At 36.8% G+C, this 18,875-nt stretch overlaps 2 protein-coding genes across 10 annotated transcripts in view; one reads left to right on the top strand and one right to left on the bottom strand.

The window, feature by feature from the left end:
* Positions 1 to 18,875, bottom strand: part of RIF1 (replication timing regulatory factor 1) — a 160,559-nt gene that overhangs the window by 64,545 nt on the left and 77,139 nt on the right. For 2 of the 9 annotated variants that reach the window (XR_010109390.1, XR_010109391.1), the window contains one exon: positions 10,746 to 10,843. The exons of the other annotated variants lie outside the window; for them this stretch is intronic. The gene's annotated coding sequence lies outside the window, so the exon portion shown is untranslated. The remainder of the gene's footprint in view (positions 1 to 10,745; positions 10,844 to 18,875) is intronic. 9 annotated transcript variants of the gene reach the window in all.
* Positions 1 to 18,875, top strand: part of NEB (nebulin) — a 241,876-nt gene that overhangs the window by 221,168 nt on the left and 1,833 nt on the right. Inside the window, exons 165-181 of the mRNA XM_034954281.3 lie at positions 511 to 603; positions 2,627 to 2,719; positions 3,183 to 3,275; positions 4,582 to 4,674; positions 6,683 to 6,775; positions 7,725 to 7,817; positions 8,360 to 8,452; positions 9,041 to 9,133; positions 9,709 to 9,801; positions 11,827 to 11,919; positions 12,213 to 12,305; positions 12,635 to 12,727; positions 13,586 to 13,693; positions 13,799 to 13,982; positions 14,305 to 14,397; positions 15,571 to 15,717; positions 16,012 to 16,118. Coding sequence (XP_034810172.2) covers positions 511 to 603; positions 2,627 to 2,719; positions 3,183 to 3,275; positions 4,582 to 4,674; positions 6,683 to 6,775; positions 7,725 to 7,817; positions 8,360 to 8,452; positions 9,041 to 9,133; positions 9,709 to 9,801; positions 11,827 to 11,919; positions 12,213 to 12,305; positions 12,635 to 12,727; positions 13,586 to 13,693; positions 13,799 to 13,982; positions 14,305 to 14,397; positions 15,571 to 15,717; positions 16,012 to 16,118 — 1,755 coding nt within the window. The remainder of the gene's footprint in view (positions 1 to 510; positions 604 to 2,626; positions 2,720 to 3,182; positions 3,276 to 4,581; positions 4,675 to 6,682; positions 6,776 to 7,724; positions 7,818 to 8,359; positions 8,453 to 9,040; positions 9,134 to 9,708; positions 9,802 to 11,826; positions 11,920 to 12,212; positions 12,306 to 12,634; positions 12,728 to 13,585; positions 13,694 to 13,798; positions 13,983 to 14,304; positions 14,398 to 15,570; positions 15,718 to 16,011; positions 16,119 to 18,875) is intronic.

The raw sequence follows: 18,875 nt of genomic DNA, 5'->3' as shown, positions 1-18,875 counted from the left end.
ACAGTTTATATTGCTAAAATAGGTGCCTGTGTACCACCACCACACGGTATACACCAGTGGCTAGAGTCATTTCATATTCAGTGCAGTGCCTTGGCGGTTTTCATGAGGGAGAGATTAGATCTGAAAAACAGAGAGGCTTGTGAGAAGGTAGAATCCGGTACAGTCAAAGAACCAACCTTCCTGGATATATGTATGTGAATCTGTTTATCCTAGTCAAATGACCTGCTGGGCATAAAGACATTGGAGTATACAGGAAAGGGCTGCAGTCTAAATAGGGGCCCCCATCCCTGCCCCAAAGAGACGAGAGAGAGACAAAGCGTCCCTGTCCTCGGAATTGTTCTCCTCTTACCCAGTATCAGAATGAGGTCCCATTCACACTAAGTATAAAGCTTGCGTTATTTACATTGTTAATTTTTTAAATTTGGGGGCTACAAAAAACATGTACATGTTGGGAAGAATAACAGTCCAGCATGTAATAATACCTTTCTTTTCCCATTTTTAAATCTGCAGGTGAAGTATAAGGAAGCAATAGGACAAGGAACTCCAATCCCTGACCTGCCTGAAGTGAAACGTGTGAAGGAGACGCAGAAGCACATTAGCTCGGTAGTGGCCATACTCTCAGCTTCCATTTGTGTGACTGGCCATCTCTCAATTGCTACCCTGCTGCTCTCTCATCTTTCTGCTTCCTATCAAGAGCTTCCATGCCTTGGGGATGTTGTGAATTCTCCCTTAGTCTTGATGGGGTCACTACAGGTTGCAAAAGTAGATAAGAAACCACTCTTCTCATAATCAAGGAGTAGAAGGGATTTGGCTTTCTTTTCCTACCTGTCACTGACTTGAAGCTCATGGACTTGGCTTCTTAATTAATTATCATGCCATTCGTTTCCAAAGTAAAATGTTTTGATGGTAGTAATAAGGTTATTGGGATGATCTCAAGTAATTTAACTAAAAGCATATACATATAAACATATAAGTAGTATAACATACTTTGGTTTTGTGTATATATATAAAACGTGTGTGTGTATGTATGACACATCATATGAATGATAGGATTCCCAGTGTCCAAAAAGACCCTGGGTAGACAAGTGAAGTCTCTTCTCCCCTCCCTTTCAAGGTTTCTTCTCCTGTATTCTTTGCTCTCTCCATCTAGTAAATGCAGTGGTACAGGCTGCGATCTACCTACAATGGTATATTATACATTAAGCCTGTTCTGTCATGGGAATTTCAGGCACCTGTGCAGTTTATTGCAGGGCACGTGTCCCCCACACCTGAAATATCAGGTTAGCACATTTCTCCTGACCTTTTGTCAAGCAAGCCCTGGCTCTGCACCCACCCCTTTTCCCATCCATACGCAGATTCTAGGCAGGTGTTGGCTACTAGCAAAAGACTATGTGAAGTTTGGGAAATAGTTTATGGCCAATAAAAGGGGAGGACCTTGGTCTTGGGATTCCCCTGGTCAATGGAGGACTGAACTCTCATTTGATTTTCTTTAGGATACTTGATATTTCTCTTGCAGGTTGTTCATATTATTTAGATCTCATTCCCTTCTCACTCTCTGCTTATACTCTGTGGTACAGATTTCCTTGTGGTACAAATTTCATTTAGAGTTTTGTGTCCTCTAATAAGAGTTGAGAAAGCTAGCCTAGGCTCCTTTGTCACTTTGCATTACAACTTCTTGGTTTTCTTTAATTTTGCTTTGTGCTGTTGTCCGAGATCAATTCTGCTGCTTTGTTGGGTGAAGAGTAAAGAAATGCAACTTTGTTACCAAGAAGGTAGATGTTCAAAGGTTCCTAGAAGCTTCCTTGCAAAACAAAGCTATCACGCCTAGCTTGTCACTGATTTTAAGAATTAAAATCTGGGTACGTTGCTCCCCTCGCCATGCACTAATACACCAGGGAATCCATCCATTTAAAAGAACCCATTCAGTCCTTTAGGCTGAAAACTTAAGAGTTAAGGAGGCTCAGAGAGTGGAGGTTCCTTAATGTTTTCATTAAAATGCATAGTCCTTAGATACTACTACTAAAAAATATGGACTTCTCCCAATTCAGAAAACACTAGTTTACTTGATCCAGCAATTAGCAGTAAAAATTTCAGGTAAAGATGCTCTTCCTGAAAAATAAACTGATTAAGCCATCTCACATCCAGGGACTAGGCTCCTACAGATTAGGAGCCAGCGAGGAACATTCATTAGAACATACAAAACAAAAAGAAAATTCTCAATAAGCCTGAAGGAATAGAGTATCCTATGATTGGAAAATTTTAAACCAAGCAATCTATTCATTAAGTACAAGTCTACTGCAGGCCTACTATATTTGAGGCACCAAAGCTAGATGCAACAAAATGGTTAGATTTTTCTCATTGGTAAATTTATTAATGCATTTTAGGCATGTGCTAAGTGGTTACAGAAAATGCATAATTTAGTGCCCAGTTTTCAAGGTAGTAAAATTTTTACTATTTTGGAAAAGACAACATAAATATTCATGGAATTTTCCCCCCTGTTCCTTGAATGTTATATTTGAGAGCTAGATTGTTTTTATGAGTTTCCCCCAAATAGCCCACATGTGGCTGCTATCTAAAGGATTTACGGTCATTTTACCTTTCTGGGTATTCTAATTATTTTCTACAGGTTATGTACAAAGAAAACTTGGGAACAGGCATTCCAACCACTGTGACTCCAGAGATTGAGAGAGTCAAACGCAATCAAGAGAACTTTAGCTCGGTATTTACAAATATATCATATAAGAAACTATTTCCCATAAAAAATTTACCACAATAACCCATCTTTTTTAAAGAAAGTAACATCTTAACAGCAATTCTGTGTGTGTCTGTGTGTGTTGTGTATTATTACCTGACCAAAATTATGTTAATACAAAATGACTCACATTTCCGATTATACTTGAACATTTTCAGTGACTTGACTAGATTTGAAATACTATAAGTAGAATTAACAAGATTCCTCAGCGTTATATAACTTAATGCTTTCCATTGTACTTTTTCATTTCCAGAATTAGCATTGTAGAGTTTATCATTAAAACTGTGAAAAAAGTGAAAACATTATCCTTACTAAATATTACTTACTAAAAAACTGCCTCCTCACATATAACCCCTTCCCCCATTTCCTTCCTTCCTTACTCTCTGTGCTTGTTTTAAATGTCCTCTGGGTACTTTCTTGTATCTCACAGGTTTTGTACAAAGAAAATTTGGGGAAAGGAATCCCAACACCTATCACTCCAGAGATGGAGAGAGTCAAACGCAATCAAGAGAACTTTAGCTCGGTATTTCTTAGGGGGCCAAAAAAAAAAAAAAAATTCCTTAATTTTATTTAAAATAATAACACCTTACAAATGTAAAATTACTAAATTCATATAATGAAAATAATGATACCAAATATTACCTCAGTTTTCAACCCGAATCTAATTTAGTATTTAGTTCTGGTGTGAAATTTTAACTGTGTTTTCTCTAAAACATAGATATTTATCACTTTCTTTAAAAACCTGTAATACTCTGTTTTCTTCCTCCATTCCTCCTTTAATAACAGTAGGTGTTTCTAACTGGTGTGACACAGTCAAAAGTAAAATCTAACACCCTTTCAAAAGGACAATGTTAATTAGAATTTTATTTGTATTTATTGTGGCTGTTTAATGTATTCTTTGTGTTTGCAGCTTTTAAGGTTTTTTTTTTTTATGTTTAGATGTTTATTTATTTTTCCATAAGTTTGGGAGGTACAGGTGGTATTTGGTTACTAAGTTCTTTAGTGGTGACGTGTGAGATTTTGGTGCACCCATCACCCGAGCAGTATACACTGCACCATATTTGTAGTGTTTTATTCCCTCGCCTCACTCCCACTCTTTCCTGCAAGTCCCCAAAGTTCACTGTATCATTCTTATGCCTTTGCATCCTCATAGCTTAGCTCCCACATATCAGTGAGAACATACAATGTTTGGTTTTCCATTCCTGAGTTACTTCACTTACAATACTAGTCTCCAGTCTCATTAGAGGTCACTGGTTTGCAGCTTTTCTTAAAAGAATGTCATTCTTAAACATTTTCATTCAAAGACAACACAGCAATTCACAGTAAATATAATTTACTTGTCTCGGCTATTTTTTGTATGCTATGTAAGATATAAATTAATTTTTCCTTTGGAAAACTTTCAGTATCATTGAAAGCTAGTATTATTTAGCTTTCAACATTTATTCTTTATTTTGTTCCCCCAAACCTACCTGTCTCTCTCTCTCGTCTTTCTTTGGTTCCCTAATTTAATGTTACCAACTCATGGATATTAATTTCAATTAGTTTGAATGCTATTTGATACTCTGGTCTTTGAGAGAAGGCCTACATAAGTCAAGCCACTCCTGCCGGCAGCCTGGCAGCTGTGTTTTACTGATGTCTTTTAGAGACAGACATCCTGTGTGTGACTAAATGTCCAAAGGGGATCTATAGTTAACTCTATTTTTAAAAGTTACTGAGGTACTTCATCATAAAAACAACAATAAAAATACTTCTTTTAGGCTGTTTTTTTAGGTTAAGTCTACCTAAAAGATGGGTCCAGGTTGATTTGTTTGTTGGTTTTGTGCACACAGATATTGTACAAAGAGAACTTGAGCAAGGGGACTCCCCTACCTGTCACTCCTGAGATGGAGCGAGTCAAACTCAATCAAGAAAACTTTAGCTCGGTATTTGGGAGAAAGCTCTTTAACTCCATATTAAAAAATAATAATTTCTACAAAACAGAACATCTCACTGTTCATCCCTTTATAATAATCAATTTAACAAAATCTTTTTTTAATCACATCAACTGAATCCTTCTGTTTTCCAGATCTCCTACTCACCATTTGATTCTAACAAACATTTTATACTTTCTATAATAAATAGTCCCTTAAAACTTTTTCTTTCTTTCCTTCTCTTTTCATCTTTATGTTGTGGGACTGTTGAAGTTAATTGAGTTCCAGAAAAGAAAAACCAAACACTAAAGCTCTTATTTACTTGGAACTCTTTTTATCTGATGTTTCTGGGTTAGAGATGCAAGAAAAGATACTGGACTTGAAGCCACATATAGAAATGGTGGTTCTTCCTTAGGAACAGGGATCATCTTAACACAGACCCTATTCAGATAAACAATAGCACCAAGAAAGAAAATTGCTCCATATTGAAACCAAAAGAAATCTTATTTGGGGCCAGGCGTGGTGGCTCACACCTGTAATCTCAGCACTTTGGGAGGCCGAGGCAGGCAGATCACTTGAGCCCAGGAGGTCGAGACCAGCCTAGCCAACATGGTGAAATTCCATCTCTGCTAAAAATAGAAAAAATTAGCCAAGCGTGGTGGCACGTGCCTGTAGTCTCAGCTACTTGGGAGGCTGAGGTGGGAGGTTCATCTGAACCCTAGGAAGTCAAGGCTGCAGTGAGCCGTGATCGTGCCACTGTACTCCAGCCTAGGCAACAGGAGTGAGACCCTGTTTCAAAAAAAAAAAAAAAAAGGAAGATAGAAATCTTATTTTGATACTTATTCAAAACAAGCCATTTCATGAATAGAAATCCAGGCCTTCTGATTTTTTTTAATATACAAATCAGATCATGAGCTTATATTTAATGTTATCTTTTATTAATATTGTTGCTGAAAAACTCTAACACACAAATTATTTGTGTATTATATACAACTCTGAAGCTTCTATATCAAGACCTTAGGTTCACTTATACCTGTGATGGAGAATCAAATGTCATTAGGAAAATTTAGATAGATTTTTTTCTGGGGAGTGGGAATTAATCCAAAATATTTTTAATTGTCAGTTTAAATATATTCTAAAAGTTTGATTCTTTGACATAATTAGATCAGTAACTTTCTTTGGTCCCACTGTCTTTTTGTTCTGTTTTGTTTTTTAATTACTATTCACTAACAATCCTTCAATTTTGTTAAATTTTCAATGTTAATATGTCTTTTGGAATGTTATACTCATTGTTTTCCCTGTGGGTTGTAATTATTATTCCTTTTATTGAAAGGCTTGCAACAATTTTCAAAATTATTTTCTAATTATTTTCTTGTATACTACAGTAAGTATATTATTATTTGTATCTATTTGAAACCTTAATGATCCTGATGATCCTGGACTTTTTTTAAAGTAACCATTTGTGTTAATTTTTACACAGATTGCATTTAGGCAAAATTGCCCAGTGGTGTATAAGCCTATTAGATACTGTGGAAAATAGACAATGCCACATATTGAACCTCTATACTTGACCATCTCTACAACAACTTGAACTTAATGACAAAGACCAAATTGCCATATTGCATAGATTTGGCCTGTTAAATATCTGTTAGACCGTAAGACAAACGCTTTTTGTAGAGAAAATAAATACTTGCTAATCTAACTTAAGCAATTTTTCTATTGTACACTGAGTATTTTAGTGGTCTTAGGAAATTATTTGTATTTTTTTCCTTAATTCCTGGCACAGGAAATAAATATATTCAAGTTACAATAAAAAGATGAATATCAAATACACTGATATTTCACTAAGGAAATACAAAACAGTTCTCACCCAGATCTGTGCCTGAACAGAGAGGTTGACTTGTTGAATCTGTCTTTTCTGTCTGACGTCTGTAGTTTTATACCAGGTTCCCCACAAGGTAGATGAAAGGGCTGTTTTGACTGCTCTTGTTTTTTCTGGATGCTTTCTTGTGTCATACAGGTGTTGTATAAAGAAAACGTTGGAAAAGGGATTCCAATCCCCATCACTCCAGAGATGGAGAGAGTCAAACACAATCAAGAAAACTTTAGTTCGGTATTTAAAAATAAAAAATCCCTTTAATTATTTTTAAAAAATGTTTAAAAAGATTAATGGCTAGATTTTAAAAATCTAATCAACTCATCCCAATAAAAATTTTGACCTGTCTTTTTCCCAACTTAATGCTGCCATTTCCTATGAATCAGTTTTCCCCATTTTGGTAAAACATTAATATAATCATTTAACTTAATAAAAAAAAGTGTTCAGTATTATATTCCTGCTTTTACAAATGTAACATTCTCAGTGTCTAAGCATCCACATTTATACTGCTTTGGCAAATTTGATCTGAACCTAAAGCTTAAACAAATGTATTTTGCAAAGATCCGACTATTAGCCTCGTTTCTTATTCTAACCTTTTCTATCTCTACTGTTATTTGTACAGATATTTTGAAGTTTCTTTTTTAGCACCTTATCATTGCTCTCCATTTGCCTTAAACATCGTTGTTCTCAATATGTTCACCCAAACTAAAAATTAAATACTTTGACTTCTTTTGAAAGTGAACAAAAGAAGAGTTGTGTGTATGTGTCTCCATATACACAATGTTTGTAAAACCCAAATATCCCTACGTGATTAATAGCATTTTCAAATCAAAAGTAACTTCCTTGGTTTCTTGTCTGTTTCTACTTTTTTCCCTCCTTGTAACAAGGTGGGAAAAGACTAATTGCTCTTTCACGGTTGCTCAGTGCTGCAGAGATTAGTTCAAACAATGAAAATAACAACCTTTCTTTTCCTATTTCTTAGTTTTTGCTGCTCTTTCCTGCATTCCTTTGCTTTTGAAGATGTCTTTAGGCTCAAACAAACAGGTTGAGTCTAAAAGCTTCTGGTATTTCTCTTCCTCTAACTTACTCTCTTCCTCCCTCCCTTCCCACTCCCAACTGCTCCAAAGCAGGGGGAAAATGACTGATTGATTGCTTTTTTTGTTCTGGATGCTTTCTCATCATACAGGTGCTATACAAAGAAAACCTGGGGACAGGAATTCCAATCCCCATCACTCCTGAGATGCAGAGAGTCAAACACAATCAAGAAAACCTTAGCTCGGTATTTTGGAAAGAAAGGGGGAAAATGCCACTTAACTTCAGAATTAAACTGATCTTTCTTTACATTTACTTATTTTTGTTTTAAGCCCATTTCCCTTCTTTGCTTCTAATATATCTTATATTACAAAAGGATATACTTTCCCATTTCTATAATAGTTAATGTCAACTTTTTACTTCATCTGATATTTACAAACATGTTTTAAAAATAATGAATGTTTCCATTTGTGTGGATAACAACACCGAGTTCTAACAAACAGTCTCAAATCCTCATGTGATTGTTTAGGAGGCACCGTACTCACAAAAATGAAAAAAAATAACATGGATAACTCTGACAGCCCTTCCTCAGCAGCTGAGGTCCCTGCTTCTCTAGAGGGTGCAGATTCCCTATCCCAACAACAGCTTCCACTAAAGTAGTCGGTGGCATTTTGTCAGCATATAACTTCCGGCTCCTTGGATGACTGTGTTTTTTCCTCATCCTTAAAACGTCCCAAGAAATGAAATGTTACTCATGGTTGTTTTTCTGGATGCTTTCTTATCGCACAGGTGTTATACAAAGAAAACATGGGCAAGGGAACTCCTTTACCTGTCACTCCCGAGATGGAAAGAGTCAAACACAATCAAGAAAATATTAGCTCGGTACTTTGGCAAGAAAAGAAAAAAACTACTTTTTAATGATTTTGAAAACTTTCATGATTTAAAATAATACGTATTAATCCTACTTTTTAAAGACAACTTAAATTTTGTGAATTTCTTTAGCAAATTTATCCTTTTTTCCTTTGGGCTACTTCTAGCCTAACACCATTCCCATTTCTATAATACAGTTAATTTCAATTTTTTATTTCATCTGGTATTTTCAATCTTTTTTTTAAAATAATGAGTTTTTCCGTTTGTGTGGATAACACCACTGAGTTCTAACTGTCTCAAATCCTCATATAATTGTTTAGGAGGCATGGTACTCACAAAAAAGGAAAAAAAAAATAACATGGATAACTCTGACAGCCTTTCCCCAGCAGCTGAGGTCCCTGCTTCTCTAGAGGGTGCAGATTCCCCATCCCAACAACAACTTCCACTAAAGTAGTCGGTGGCATTTTGTCAGCATATAACTTCTGGCTCCTTGGACAACTGTGTTTTTTCTTAACAAGGAAGCTGACCTTACCCTTAAAACCTTTCAACAAATGAAATGTTACTCATGGTTGTTTTTCTGGTTGCTTTCTTATCGCACAGGTGTTATACAAAGAAAACATGGGCAAGGGAACCCCTCTACCTGTCACTCCTGAGATGGAGAGAGTCAAACACAATCAAGAAAATATTAGCTCGGTACTTGGGCAAGAAAAGAAAAAAACTACTTACTGATTTTAAAAACTATTTCATGATTTAAAATAATACATATTAATCCTATTTTCTGAAGACAAATTTTGTGAACTTCTTCTTTCTTTAGCAAATTTATCCTTTTTTCCTTTGGGCTACTTCTAGCCTAACACCATTTCCATAATAAAGTTAATTTTAATTTTTTATTTCATCTGATATTTTCAATCATTTTTTAAAAATGAGTTTTTCCGTTTGTGTGGATAACAACACTGAGTTCTAACAGTCTCAAATCCTCATGTGATTGTTTAGGAGGCACCGTACTCACAAAAATGAAAAAAAATAACATGGATAACTCTGACAGCCTTTCCCCAGCAGCTGAGGTCCCTGCTTCTCTAGAGGGTGCAGATTCCCCATCCCAACAACAGCTTCCACTAAAGTAGTTGGTGGCATTTTGTCAGCATATAACTTCTGGCTCCTTGGACGACTGTGTTTTCTTAACAAGGAAGTTGACCTTACCCTTAAAACCTCTCAACAAATGAAATGTTACTCATGGTTGTTTTTCTGGATGCTTTCTCATCGCACAGGTGTTATACAAAGAAAACATGGGCAAGGGAACTCCTTTACCTGTCACTCCCGAGATGGAGCGAGTCAAACACAATCAAGAAAATATTAGCTCGGTACTTGGCGAGAAAAGAAAAAAACTACTTACTGATTTTAAAAACTACTTTTATGATTTAAAATAATACATATTAATCCTACTTTTTAAAGACAACTTAAATTTTGTGAATTTCTTTAGCAAATTTACCCTTTTTTCCTTTGGGCTACTTCTAGCCTAACCCCATAATAACAAGGTTGCTTTAATCCATAAAGTTCTAATATCAAGAAGTAGCAGATTTTCCTATAAAACATCCTTTTGCTTCTCTCTCTCCAAACTTACTCTCTATCCACTACCCCCAAGGTCTCTTTGTTTTAGATATGCTTGAAATTTAGGACGGGTACGTGTGGGGTGGTAGAGTAGGTCCAATGGGGCTCTTTCTTAAATATGATTTTGTTGTGTTTTTGTGTCAATGACTTCAGGTTCTAATTTACCCTGTCAGATTTGGACAAAGAGACCTTGGGAAAAATAATCCCTGATCCCCTCCTTCAAGAATAATGATATAAATTATGATCCAATAGTAGTTTTGGCAATTATTGATTATCAATTTACTTAAAAATGAAAGTGTCACCAGAATGGCTTTTTGTTTTACCAGTTTTCGTTTTTTTTGTTGTTGTTGTTGTTCTTTAGTTTTACTGTAGTCTTTAACTGCAAACTTTAGTAAACCATTTCCTGTAAGCTTGTGCGCTCTGTGACATTATATATGGTTGTAAATTACCTAGGGATTGAGGTTTGCAGGGGGACTTCAGCTTTCAGTAGCAAACAACCTTGTGGTGTCCACATTTCCACTGTCTGTAGGTTTCTCCAGTACTTGAGTACAGTGCTTCTAAAACATTAGCATGCATCAGAATAACGTGCAGGGTTTGTGAAGCCAGATTGCTGGGTCCTGCTCTAGTTTCTCATTCTGTAGGTCTGTTATAGAGGGGGCCAGAGAATTTGCATTTTTAACAAGTTCTCATTACTGACCTTGCTGTCCAAGGACCCCACGTTGAGAATCACTATTTCAACAGAATTCTTCCTCTTCAATGTCATTTCCTAAATCTCCCACGTTTCCAAGAATGACACTGAGGGGAGATACCGAGGTTGAGGATTTATCACGATGTATTACTATGTTTCTCATTTTCCACTGATTCGCCATGATAGTGATATAAGAGCCAAAAACCTTATTCCTTAATGATAAGCTGGATGTTGTATGAAACTAAAGCAAGAGGCAGTGCATTGAGGATAGCAAAGAAAAAGAGGGTAGGGGAAACCCTTTGCTTTGTCTGAGGGCCTACAGTTTTACTGATATGTCTATGAGAGTTTAAGTGCTGCAAAACAGTCCAGTAAAAAAACAGCTGCTGTGGGCCAGGTGTGGTGGCTCACGCCTGTAATCCCAGCACTTTGGGAGGCCAAGGTGGGCGGATCACAAGGTCAGCAGTTCAAGACCAGCATGACCAACATAGTGAAACCCCGTCTCTACTAAAAAATACAAAAATTAGCCGGGCATGGTGGTGCACGCCTGTAATCCCAGCTACTCAGGAGGCTGAGGCAGAAGAATCACTTGAACCCGGGAGGCGGAGGTTGCAGTGAGCAGGGATCGTGCCATTGCACTCCAGCCTGGGTGACAGAGCAAGACTCTGTCTCAAAAACAAAACAAAACAAAACAAAACAAAACAAAACAAAAAAAAACAGCTGATGTATTAGGAGCAGCCTCAACCTTCTCAGTGTGATTGAAGCTCATGCCTGTAACTCCTGTTTAGATCATCTCTCAGGGGCTTGACATTGAGAGACTAGCGGTAAAATGATGGTGGTTTCTCATCCTTTTGAGGAACACCACAGGTCTCTCTTGCAGTACTCAAGGGTTTCAGGGCAGGTGCCTATCCTAGTTGTGTCTTGCTGTAACTACACTTAACTTCCTTAGGAAACATACTACTTTCCATCTAACCTAATTGCCCAAATGGTTTGGGGCCCTAAAGATAATCAAAAGTTATCTGTACCATTTCCTTTTTTGGTAACTGTTAACTCTTTTTCTTTTTGGCTTTTTGGACCCATTGGATTCCCATAGGTTTTGTACAAAGAAAATGTGGGGAAAGCCACCCCAACCCCTGTCACTCCTGAGATGCAGAGAGTCAAACGCAATCAAGAAAACATTAGCTCGGTATTGTCTTGAGAAACAAAAGTGCTTTTAATTTTGCAAAATAACTCTTGCAGTTTGGCTTGCTCCTAACCCTGCCCCAGGTTAAAAACAAACAAAATGCCAGTTACATTTGCATCTGCTCTAAATATCACACTACATTTACTGTAGCCATTAACTATTTTTAAGCTTTCTTCTTGAGAGGTGTTCTCACTAATAGTAATAGATTAAACATAGCATTTCCCCCCAACTTGCAATATAATTAATAGTGATTATTACCTCGTAGTGACTTTCGGGCATGACTTTGTATCTCACAGGTGTTATACAAAGAGAACCTGGGGAAAGCAACCCCCACACCCTTTACTCCTGAGATGGAAAGAGTGAAACGCAATCAAGAAAACTTTAGCTCGGTATTTTAGGAAAAATAAATCCTTAAAATCTTAACAGCCCTGGCAAACATGGTTGTACCACTAATTTATCTTACAGTTTTTCCAAAACTTTTGTGTATCTTTAAAAATTCTTCCTTGTCCACTTAAAAACAACAAACCAACCCCACGAGGTCACAGTGATTTTACTTCTTTCTTAAACTTTTGCTTCCTACCGTAACATTTTAATAGCTTTACCTTCAGTGTGATATAACTGAGCCATAACATGAGCCATAACACCAGCTAAGTGACGATTTTCAGACCTGGTTTTCTGCTGTCTGTCTGATGCCTAGATGCTCTTTTGGCTTCCCTAGGTATTGTACAAAGAGAACATGAGAAAAGCAACTCCGACACCTGTTACTCCAGAGATGGAGAGAGCTAAGCGCAACCAAGAAAACATTAGCTCGGTATTTTCTAGGACTAAAAAGAAATAGTGCAACAACTTGGAAAATAACATTTTAACATCATAAAAACACGCCTTTCTCATTCAACTGAAAAACACACTAAAATTTTAAGAGAAAAATGCAACATCTTGGAAAGTAACGTTTTAACACCATAAAAATTTGCACTTATTCAACTGAAAATTTACACTAAAATAGACATTAACTGTGCTTTTACATTCCAAACCATCATACTAAACATAACAAGTTAATTGCCAATGTTTTCCTTCCCCTATACTTTGAGGTAGTTCTACATAACCAACTATAACAAATTTACTTCCTAACATCCTCAATCTTCTGCTCTCCTTTAGTTTTAAGATACTTTATGACATGGGTAATACTCTGAAATGGATGCCTTCTTTGGATATATTTTGGGGTTTTAGTGTCTGGAGGACTTTGATTTCTATATTAGCATATTGGTTTATGAAGTCTGGACATAATCTAAGGAAAATAATCACTTGTTTTAAAGGACAGTTCTTTCAAATTCCCTTCAATATCAGATTTAGAGCCAAATACCATCGAATATGTTGATGCTGTAATTCCTAGCAAATTTCAAGAGGTCACTTTTTCTTTTCAAAATTATACCGTGACCCTTCTTTGAAAATGAGTTTCATTTTCGAAGTCAAAACAAGTCCTTTCTCTTCCGCTGGCGGGCCCTTCTGGTCCCCAGATTAGCCTGTTCCAAAATTGGTCATGTGTCTCACTGGGCCCCTTCAGTTGACCCAAGCGTCCCTCACCAACTCCTATCCATCTCTATCTGCTGGAAAGGCTTTGAGGTTTCAGATTTAGGACAGCACCACTCATTCATGGTCTCTCCTCCATCAGGTTCTTTATTCTGATAGTTTCCGGAAACAAATACAAGGCAAAGCTGCCTATGTATTGGATACCCCCGAGATGAGACGGGTGAGGGAGACCCAACGGCACATCTCAACGGTGAGTCAGGAATTCTTTAGGATTGGCTGGCTGCCTGTCAGAATGTGTAAAAAGGGATATAGTCACACCATCATATTTTCATAAAGCAAATTCATGACATTTCAGGTGAAATATCATGAAGACTTTGAGAAACACAAGGGTTGCTTCACACCAGTGGTGACAGATCCTATCACTGAACGAGTAAAGAAGAACATGCAGGACTTCAGTGACATTAACTACCGAGGTATTCAGAGGAAAGTGGTAGAAATGGAACAAAAACGGAATGACCAAGATCAGGAGACTATTACAGGTAACTGAGCCTGGGTTGGGGGAGGGGATTAACTTTAAGTGAGGGGGTAGAAGAACAAAAGTAGCATTATCTACATCGAGTCAAAACATAAAGGACTTCAATCTGTTTTTTTAGAGGTGCAAGAAAGCTCCTATTATCTCATAGTTTACAAAGCTGATTTCTACCTTATCTTTGTTCTCCTCTGAGGAAAAGACATGACCCAGAACCTAAGCTGGAATAAGTGTGATTCAATCCTTTGGTGGTGGTTAAAATTCATGCCTTGGTTTTCAAGTTATTGGAAAACTCCAAGAACACTTGTTCTGATCACTGGTTTCCCTTTCAGGTTTACGTGTCTGGCGTACTAATCCTGGTTCGGTTTTTGACTATGATCCAGCAGAAGACAACATCCAGTCCCGAAGCTTACACATGATTAATGGTGTGTTAGCTGAAAAAGGCTTACAACATAAACATCACCATTTAGTATGCTAGAGTCAATGACTTTCATTTGGGCTCTGAAGTTCCTTCCCTCCAGAGTTTTCCACTTTCTGAGCTGCCCATTTGGCATAAAAATACCTTGTTAACTAGTGAGCAAAACTTACTTTCTAGATAAGTTCAAGTTAGAAAAAATTTTGTTTCACTGCCTCAGTGCATGTCTCCCATTATTATCATTTCTAATTTTTTTTCCAAAGAAAAAACAGTAGTAATTCTATTGGAGAAATAATGAAAATACATAGGCAAAGGGAAGAGAAAGGATTTGACCTGTAGAACTTCCTGAGCTCTATTGCATCAAGGAAGTTTATTCATTACACAAAGCAGGCTGCACAACTTCCTTCCTTCTTTTCATGTTAAAAAGCAGAATACTAGCCTGGAAAAGAGAATGAGACCCCTTTTCTACAAACAGTAAAAAAAAATTAGCCGCGAGTGGTGTTGTACACCTGTAGTACCAGCTGTTCAGGGGGCTGAGGTGGGAGGATAGCTTGAGCCTAGAAGGTTGAAGCTGCAGTGAGCCGTGATTGTACCACTGCCCTTCAGCCTGAGCAACAGAGACCCCATCTCAAAAAAAAAAAAAAAAAAAAAAAAAAAAAAAAAAGGATATTATGTAGAGACAGTCCTCAAAGGATTTATACTCCAGTTTTCTGATGAAGACACAGAAGTAAATCCATGGTTGCATTCTGACATGTGCAATTTTAAAGGTCTGCCCATGGTATTTTGGGAACACAGAGAAAGACTCTAAATTGATTTGCAGTTAGGGAGGACTTTCTGGAGAAGTTAAAGATGGAGTCTGAATGTGAATATTACTATTTATTCATTTTGGTGAGCCAGGAAAATTGGCAGGGTGGAGGGGAGATGTTACAAATAGACTCTTGGATTTGAAGCCTGGCTGTACAACTTAACTGTTCCATGACCTTTGGTCATGTACTTAAGCTCTCATCTGTAAAAATAAGAAAGACAAACCTACATCAGAATAACTGTGAGGGTTTGACCCATGGGAAAGTACTTAAAACCATGCTTGGCAAAGATAACAATAACTGAGATTCAATCACTGTTAGGCATTACTACCATAGAAATTTCATGTTTGCTACATCTCCCCCAACTGCATCTCTCCCAGTCCAAGCTCAGCGCCGGAGCCGGGAGCAGTCACGATCTGCCAGTGCACTGAGCATCAGTGGGGGTGAGGAGAAGTCTGAGCATTCAGAAGCACCAGACCACCACCTTTCGACTTACAGCGACGGGGGTGTCTTTGCAGTCTCAACAGGTACAAGTGCCTGGCGCTGATTTTGGCAGTCCCACCCGGCCAGCTCATTGATGGTTACTATAAGAGATGCTTTGAGTACAAAAACAAATTTTAAAATTTTTCATCCTTTCCTTTAATGAGAAAAGACTAGAATTGTGGAGGGCTGCATGAAGTTAGATGTTTCATTTTCTTTGATTTCTCTTTTTGGAAATCATTCTAAGTTGGGGGAAAAAGACATCACTCAGCTGCTAAACACAGATTAAAGGATACCTAGCCATTTTTCTTCTTATAAAGAATTTGCCCCCTTTTTTTCAGCTTACAAACATGCAAAAACCACAGAGCTCCCACAACAACGATCATCTTCAGTTGCTACCCAACAGACAACGGTATCTTCCATCCCATCTCATCCATCTACTGCTGGAGTAAGTGAATAACAACTCACTTAAATAAATTATTCTTAATTTTTGATATGTGCAAACATGATTATAAGTATTAGGTATTACGGTTTTTTTTTTAACCAAACCTTCTATTTTATATAATGCTCTTTTATTACATGTTTCATATTAATGATATCAGAAAACTTTCATTATCTAACTCAAATTAATGAAAAGCATTATTCAATAACTTAAAAAAAAAAACCCAAACCTAGAGCAAAGCATCAGTTTTGGCTCATTGGTCTCACCTACTATCTTAAACATTTGCTGGGCATAGTGAATCATGCCTATAATGCCAGCACTTTGGGACGCTGATGCAGGAGGATTGCTTGAGCTCAGGAGTTTGAGACCAGCCTAGGCAACATAGTGAGACTTCATCTCTACTAAAAACCAAAAAATTAGCCAGGTGTGGTGGTGCATCTATAGCCCCAGCTACTGAGGAAGTTGAGGTGGGAGGATTGCTTGAGCCTGGAAATTTGAGGTTGCAGTGAGCCATAACTGCACCACTGTACTCCAGCCTGGATGACAGAGGGAGACCCTGTCTCAAAAAACAAGAATGTATAGATGTATGCAATGTGCCCACATATATACATGCCTTATCTTAGATCTCCCCTATTAATATATATAGAAATGGTAAGCCAAATCATCTTCATAGTTCACCAGACTACTTCACAACTCTTAGTTTAAAACCCTGGATCTCATTCATAATATCCTCAAAAGCCTAATACTTTAGGATTGATATGAACAATCTTTGTATGAAGACAACTGTCTTTATTAAATGACATACAAGAAGGTCTAAATAAGTGTTAGACCTATTATATTTAAGGAAGGGAATACTGTAAAGTTCTAATTTTCCCTGAAATAAACCAATGCATTCAATTCCAATATAAATCCCAATAGCATTTAAAGAAACTGTGCTAACCCTAAAATTTGAAAAAGCTGCAAGGATAATCAAGTAAAATTTGAAAATGATAATACTTAGGGACTCAACTAAAAAAGAACAAAACATACTATAAAGCTATTAAAATTAAATATGGATTTAGCATGGCAATAGATACAAAATATTGATTTAGCATGGCAATAGATACAAAAATAGATGAAGTCCAGAAACAGACCCTAAAAGAATTATAAATCAGCAAGAAAGGGTTATTTAATTATATGATCTGAGGTAACCAGTTATCTATTTAGTAAAATAATAAAATTAGATACCCATCTCAAAGCATAAACTGTAGCTGTACCAAAGATTTAGATGTAAAATACAAAATTGTAGAAGTACAAAGAATAATAGAGAATACTTTTTTTTTTATTTTTAGAGACAGGGTCTCACTCTATCACCCAGGCTGCAGTGTGGTGGCATGATCACAGCTCGCTGCAGTCTCGACTTCATGGACTCAAGCAATCCTCCAGCCTCAGCCACCAGAATAGCTAGGACTACAGGTGTATATGCCATTCTAGGCTAATTTTTTTTTTTTTTTGGTAGAGGCTCACTAGGTTGCCCAGGCTGGTCTCAAACCCCTGGGCTCAAGCCCTCTGCCTGCTTTGGCCTCCTAAAATGCTGGGATTACAGGCATCAGCCACTCAGCCCGGCCACAATTATTTTAAAATATAAAGGGGAAAGCCTTCCCAGGCAAATTCCAAAATCTAGAAGTATAAAAGTCTGGCCAATTTGATCATAAAATTTTAAATGTTTCTATAACAAATAAATACAAATATGTCAGACTGGGAGAAAACATTTATAGCATACATAACAAAAATATTAATATTGAAAAAGAATAAAGAACTCTAAAATTCACTGATAAATTATTCCCCTCGCCCTCAAAATAGGACTTGGAAGACTAAGAATAGATAATTTATGGCAAAATAAATATAAATGGCCAACAGAAAAAGGTGTTCACCATGACTAGTAACCAGGAATATAAAAATAAAAGTGCTAGTAACCAGGAATATAAAAATAAGATAAAGTACATAATACAAAGTATCAAACTGAATCAAATATCATATTGTATCATATTCGAACATTTTAACAGAAAACTTAAAAAATTAGGTCAGGAATAGTGGCTCACACCTGTAATCCCAGCACTTTAGGAGGTGGGAGGACTGCTTGAGTCCAGGAGTTTAAGACCAGCCTATGCAACAAGGCAAAACCCCATCTCTATTTGTAAAATTATTTTATACATATATATATGTGTGTATGTATAAAATAAGTTTAAACACATATGCCATTTGACCTAAAACTTTTACCTTCAAAAGCTTTTTCTTCAGAAATTATTTGCCCAAAGATAAACGGTAGGATGCTCATTATAGTGTAAGAAAAAATGGTGACAACTAAATGTCCAGAAAAATGAAAATGGCTGAATAATTCGTGATATTATTAAAATGTGAAATTCTCTGCAGCAGTCAAAAAGGGTAAGATACAGCTACATTTACATGGAAAGACTTCCAAGCTATATTAAATGGAAAGAACAAATCACAGTATTATTTATAGTAATGTTCCACTTATGCAAAGGGGAAAGGAAATCTATTTGTGAATTTGAATATATGCATGTGAATTTCAAAATGCAAGAAAAAACCATATAGGTTACATCCAAAACTACTAACCAGTGGCTGCTCCTAGGAAGAAACTTTTGATATTATCACTTATTATATACCTCCAAATTATTACAATTTTAACACTGTGGAGGATAGCTTTGAGAAACTTTTACTACTCGTATGCTCCCAAATTCCCAGAGTGAAAGATGACATGCA

This window comes from Pan paniscus, chromosome 13 (genome assembly GCF_029289425.2).
Source record: "Pan paniscus chromosome 13, NHGRI_mPanPan1-v2.0_pri, whole genome shotgun sequence".
NCBI classification, from domain to species: Eukaryota; Metazoa; Chordata; class Mammalia; order Primates; family Hominidae; genus Pan; species Pan paniscus.
The sequence above is the reverse complement of the archived record's forward strand: the minus strand, read 5'-3'. Positions and strand labels throughout refer to the sequence as shown.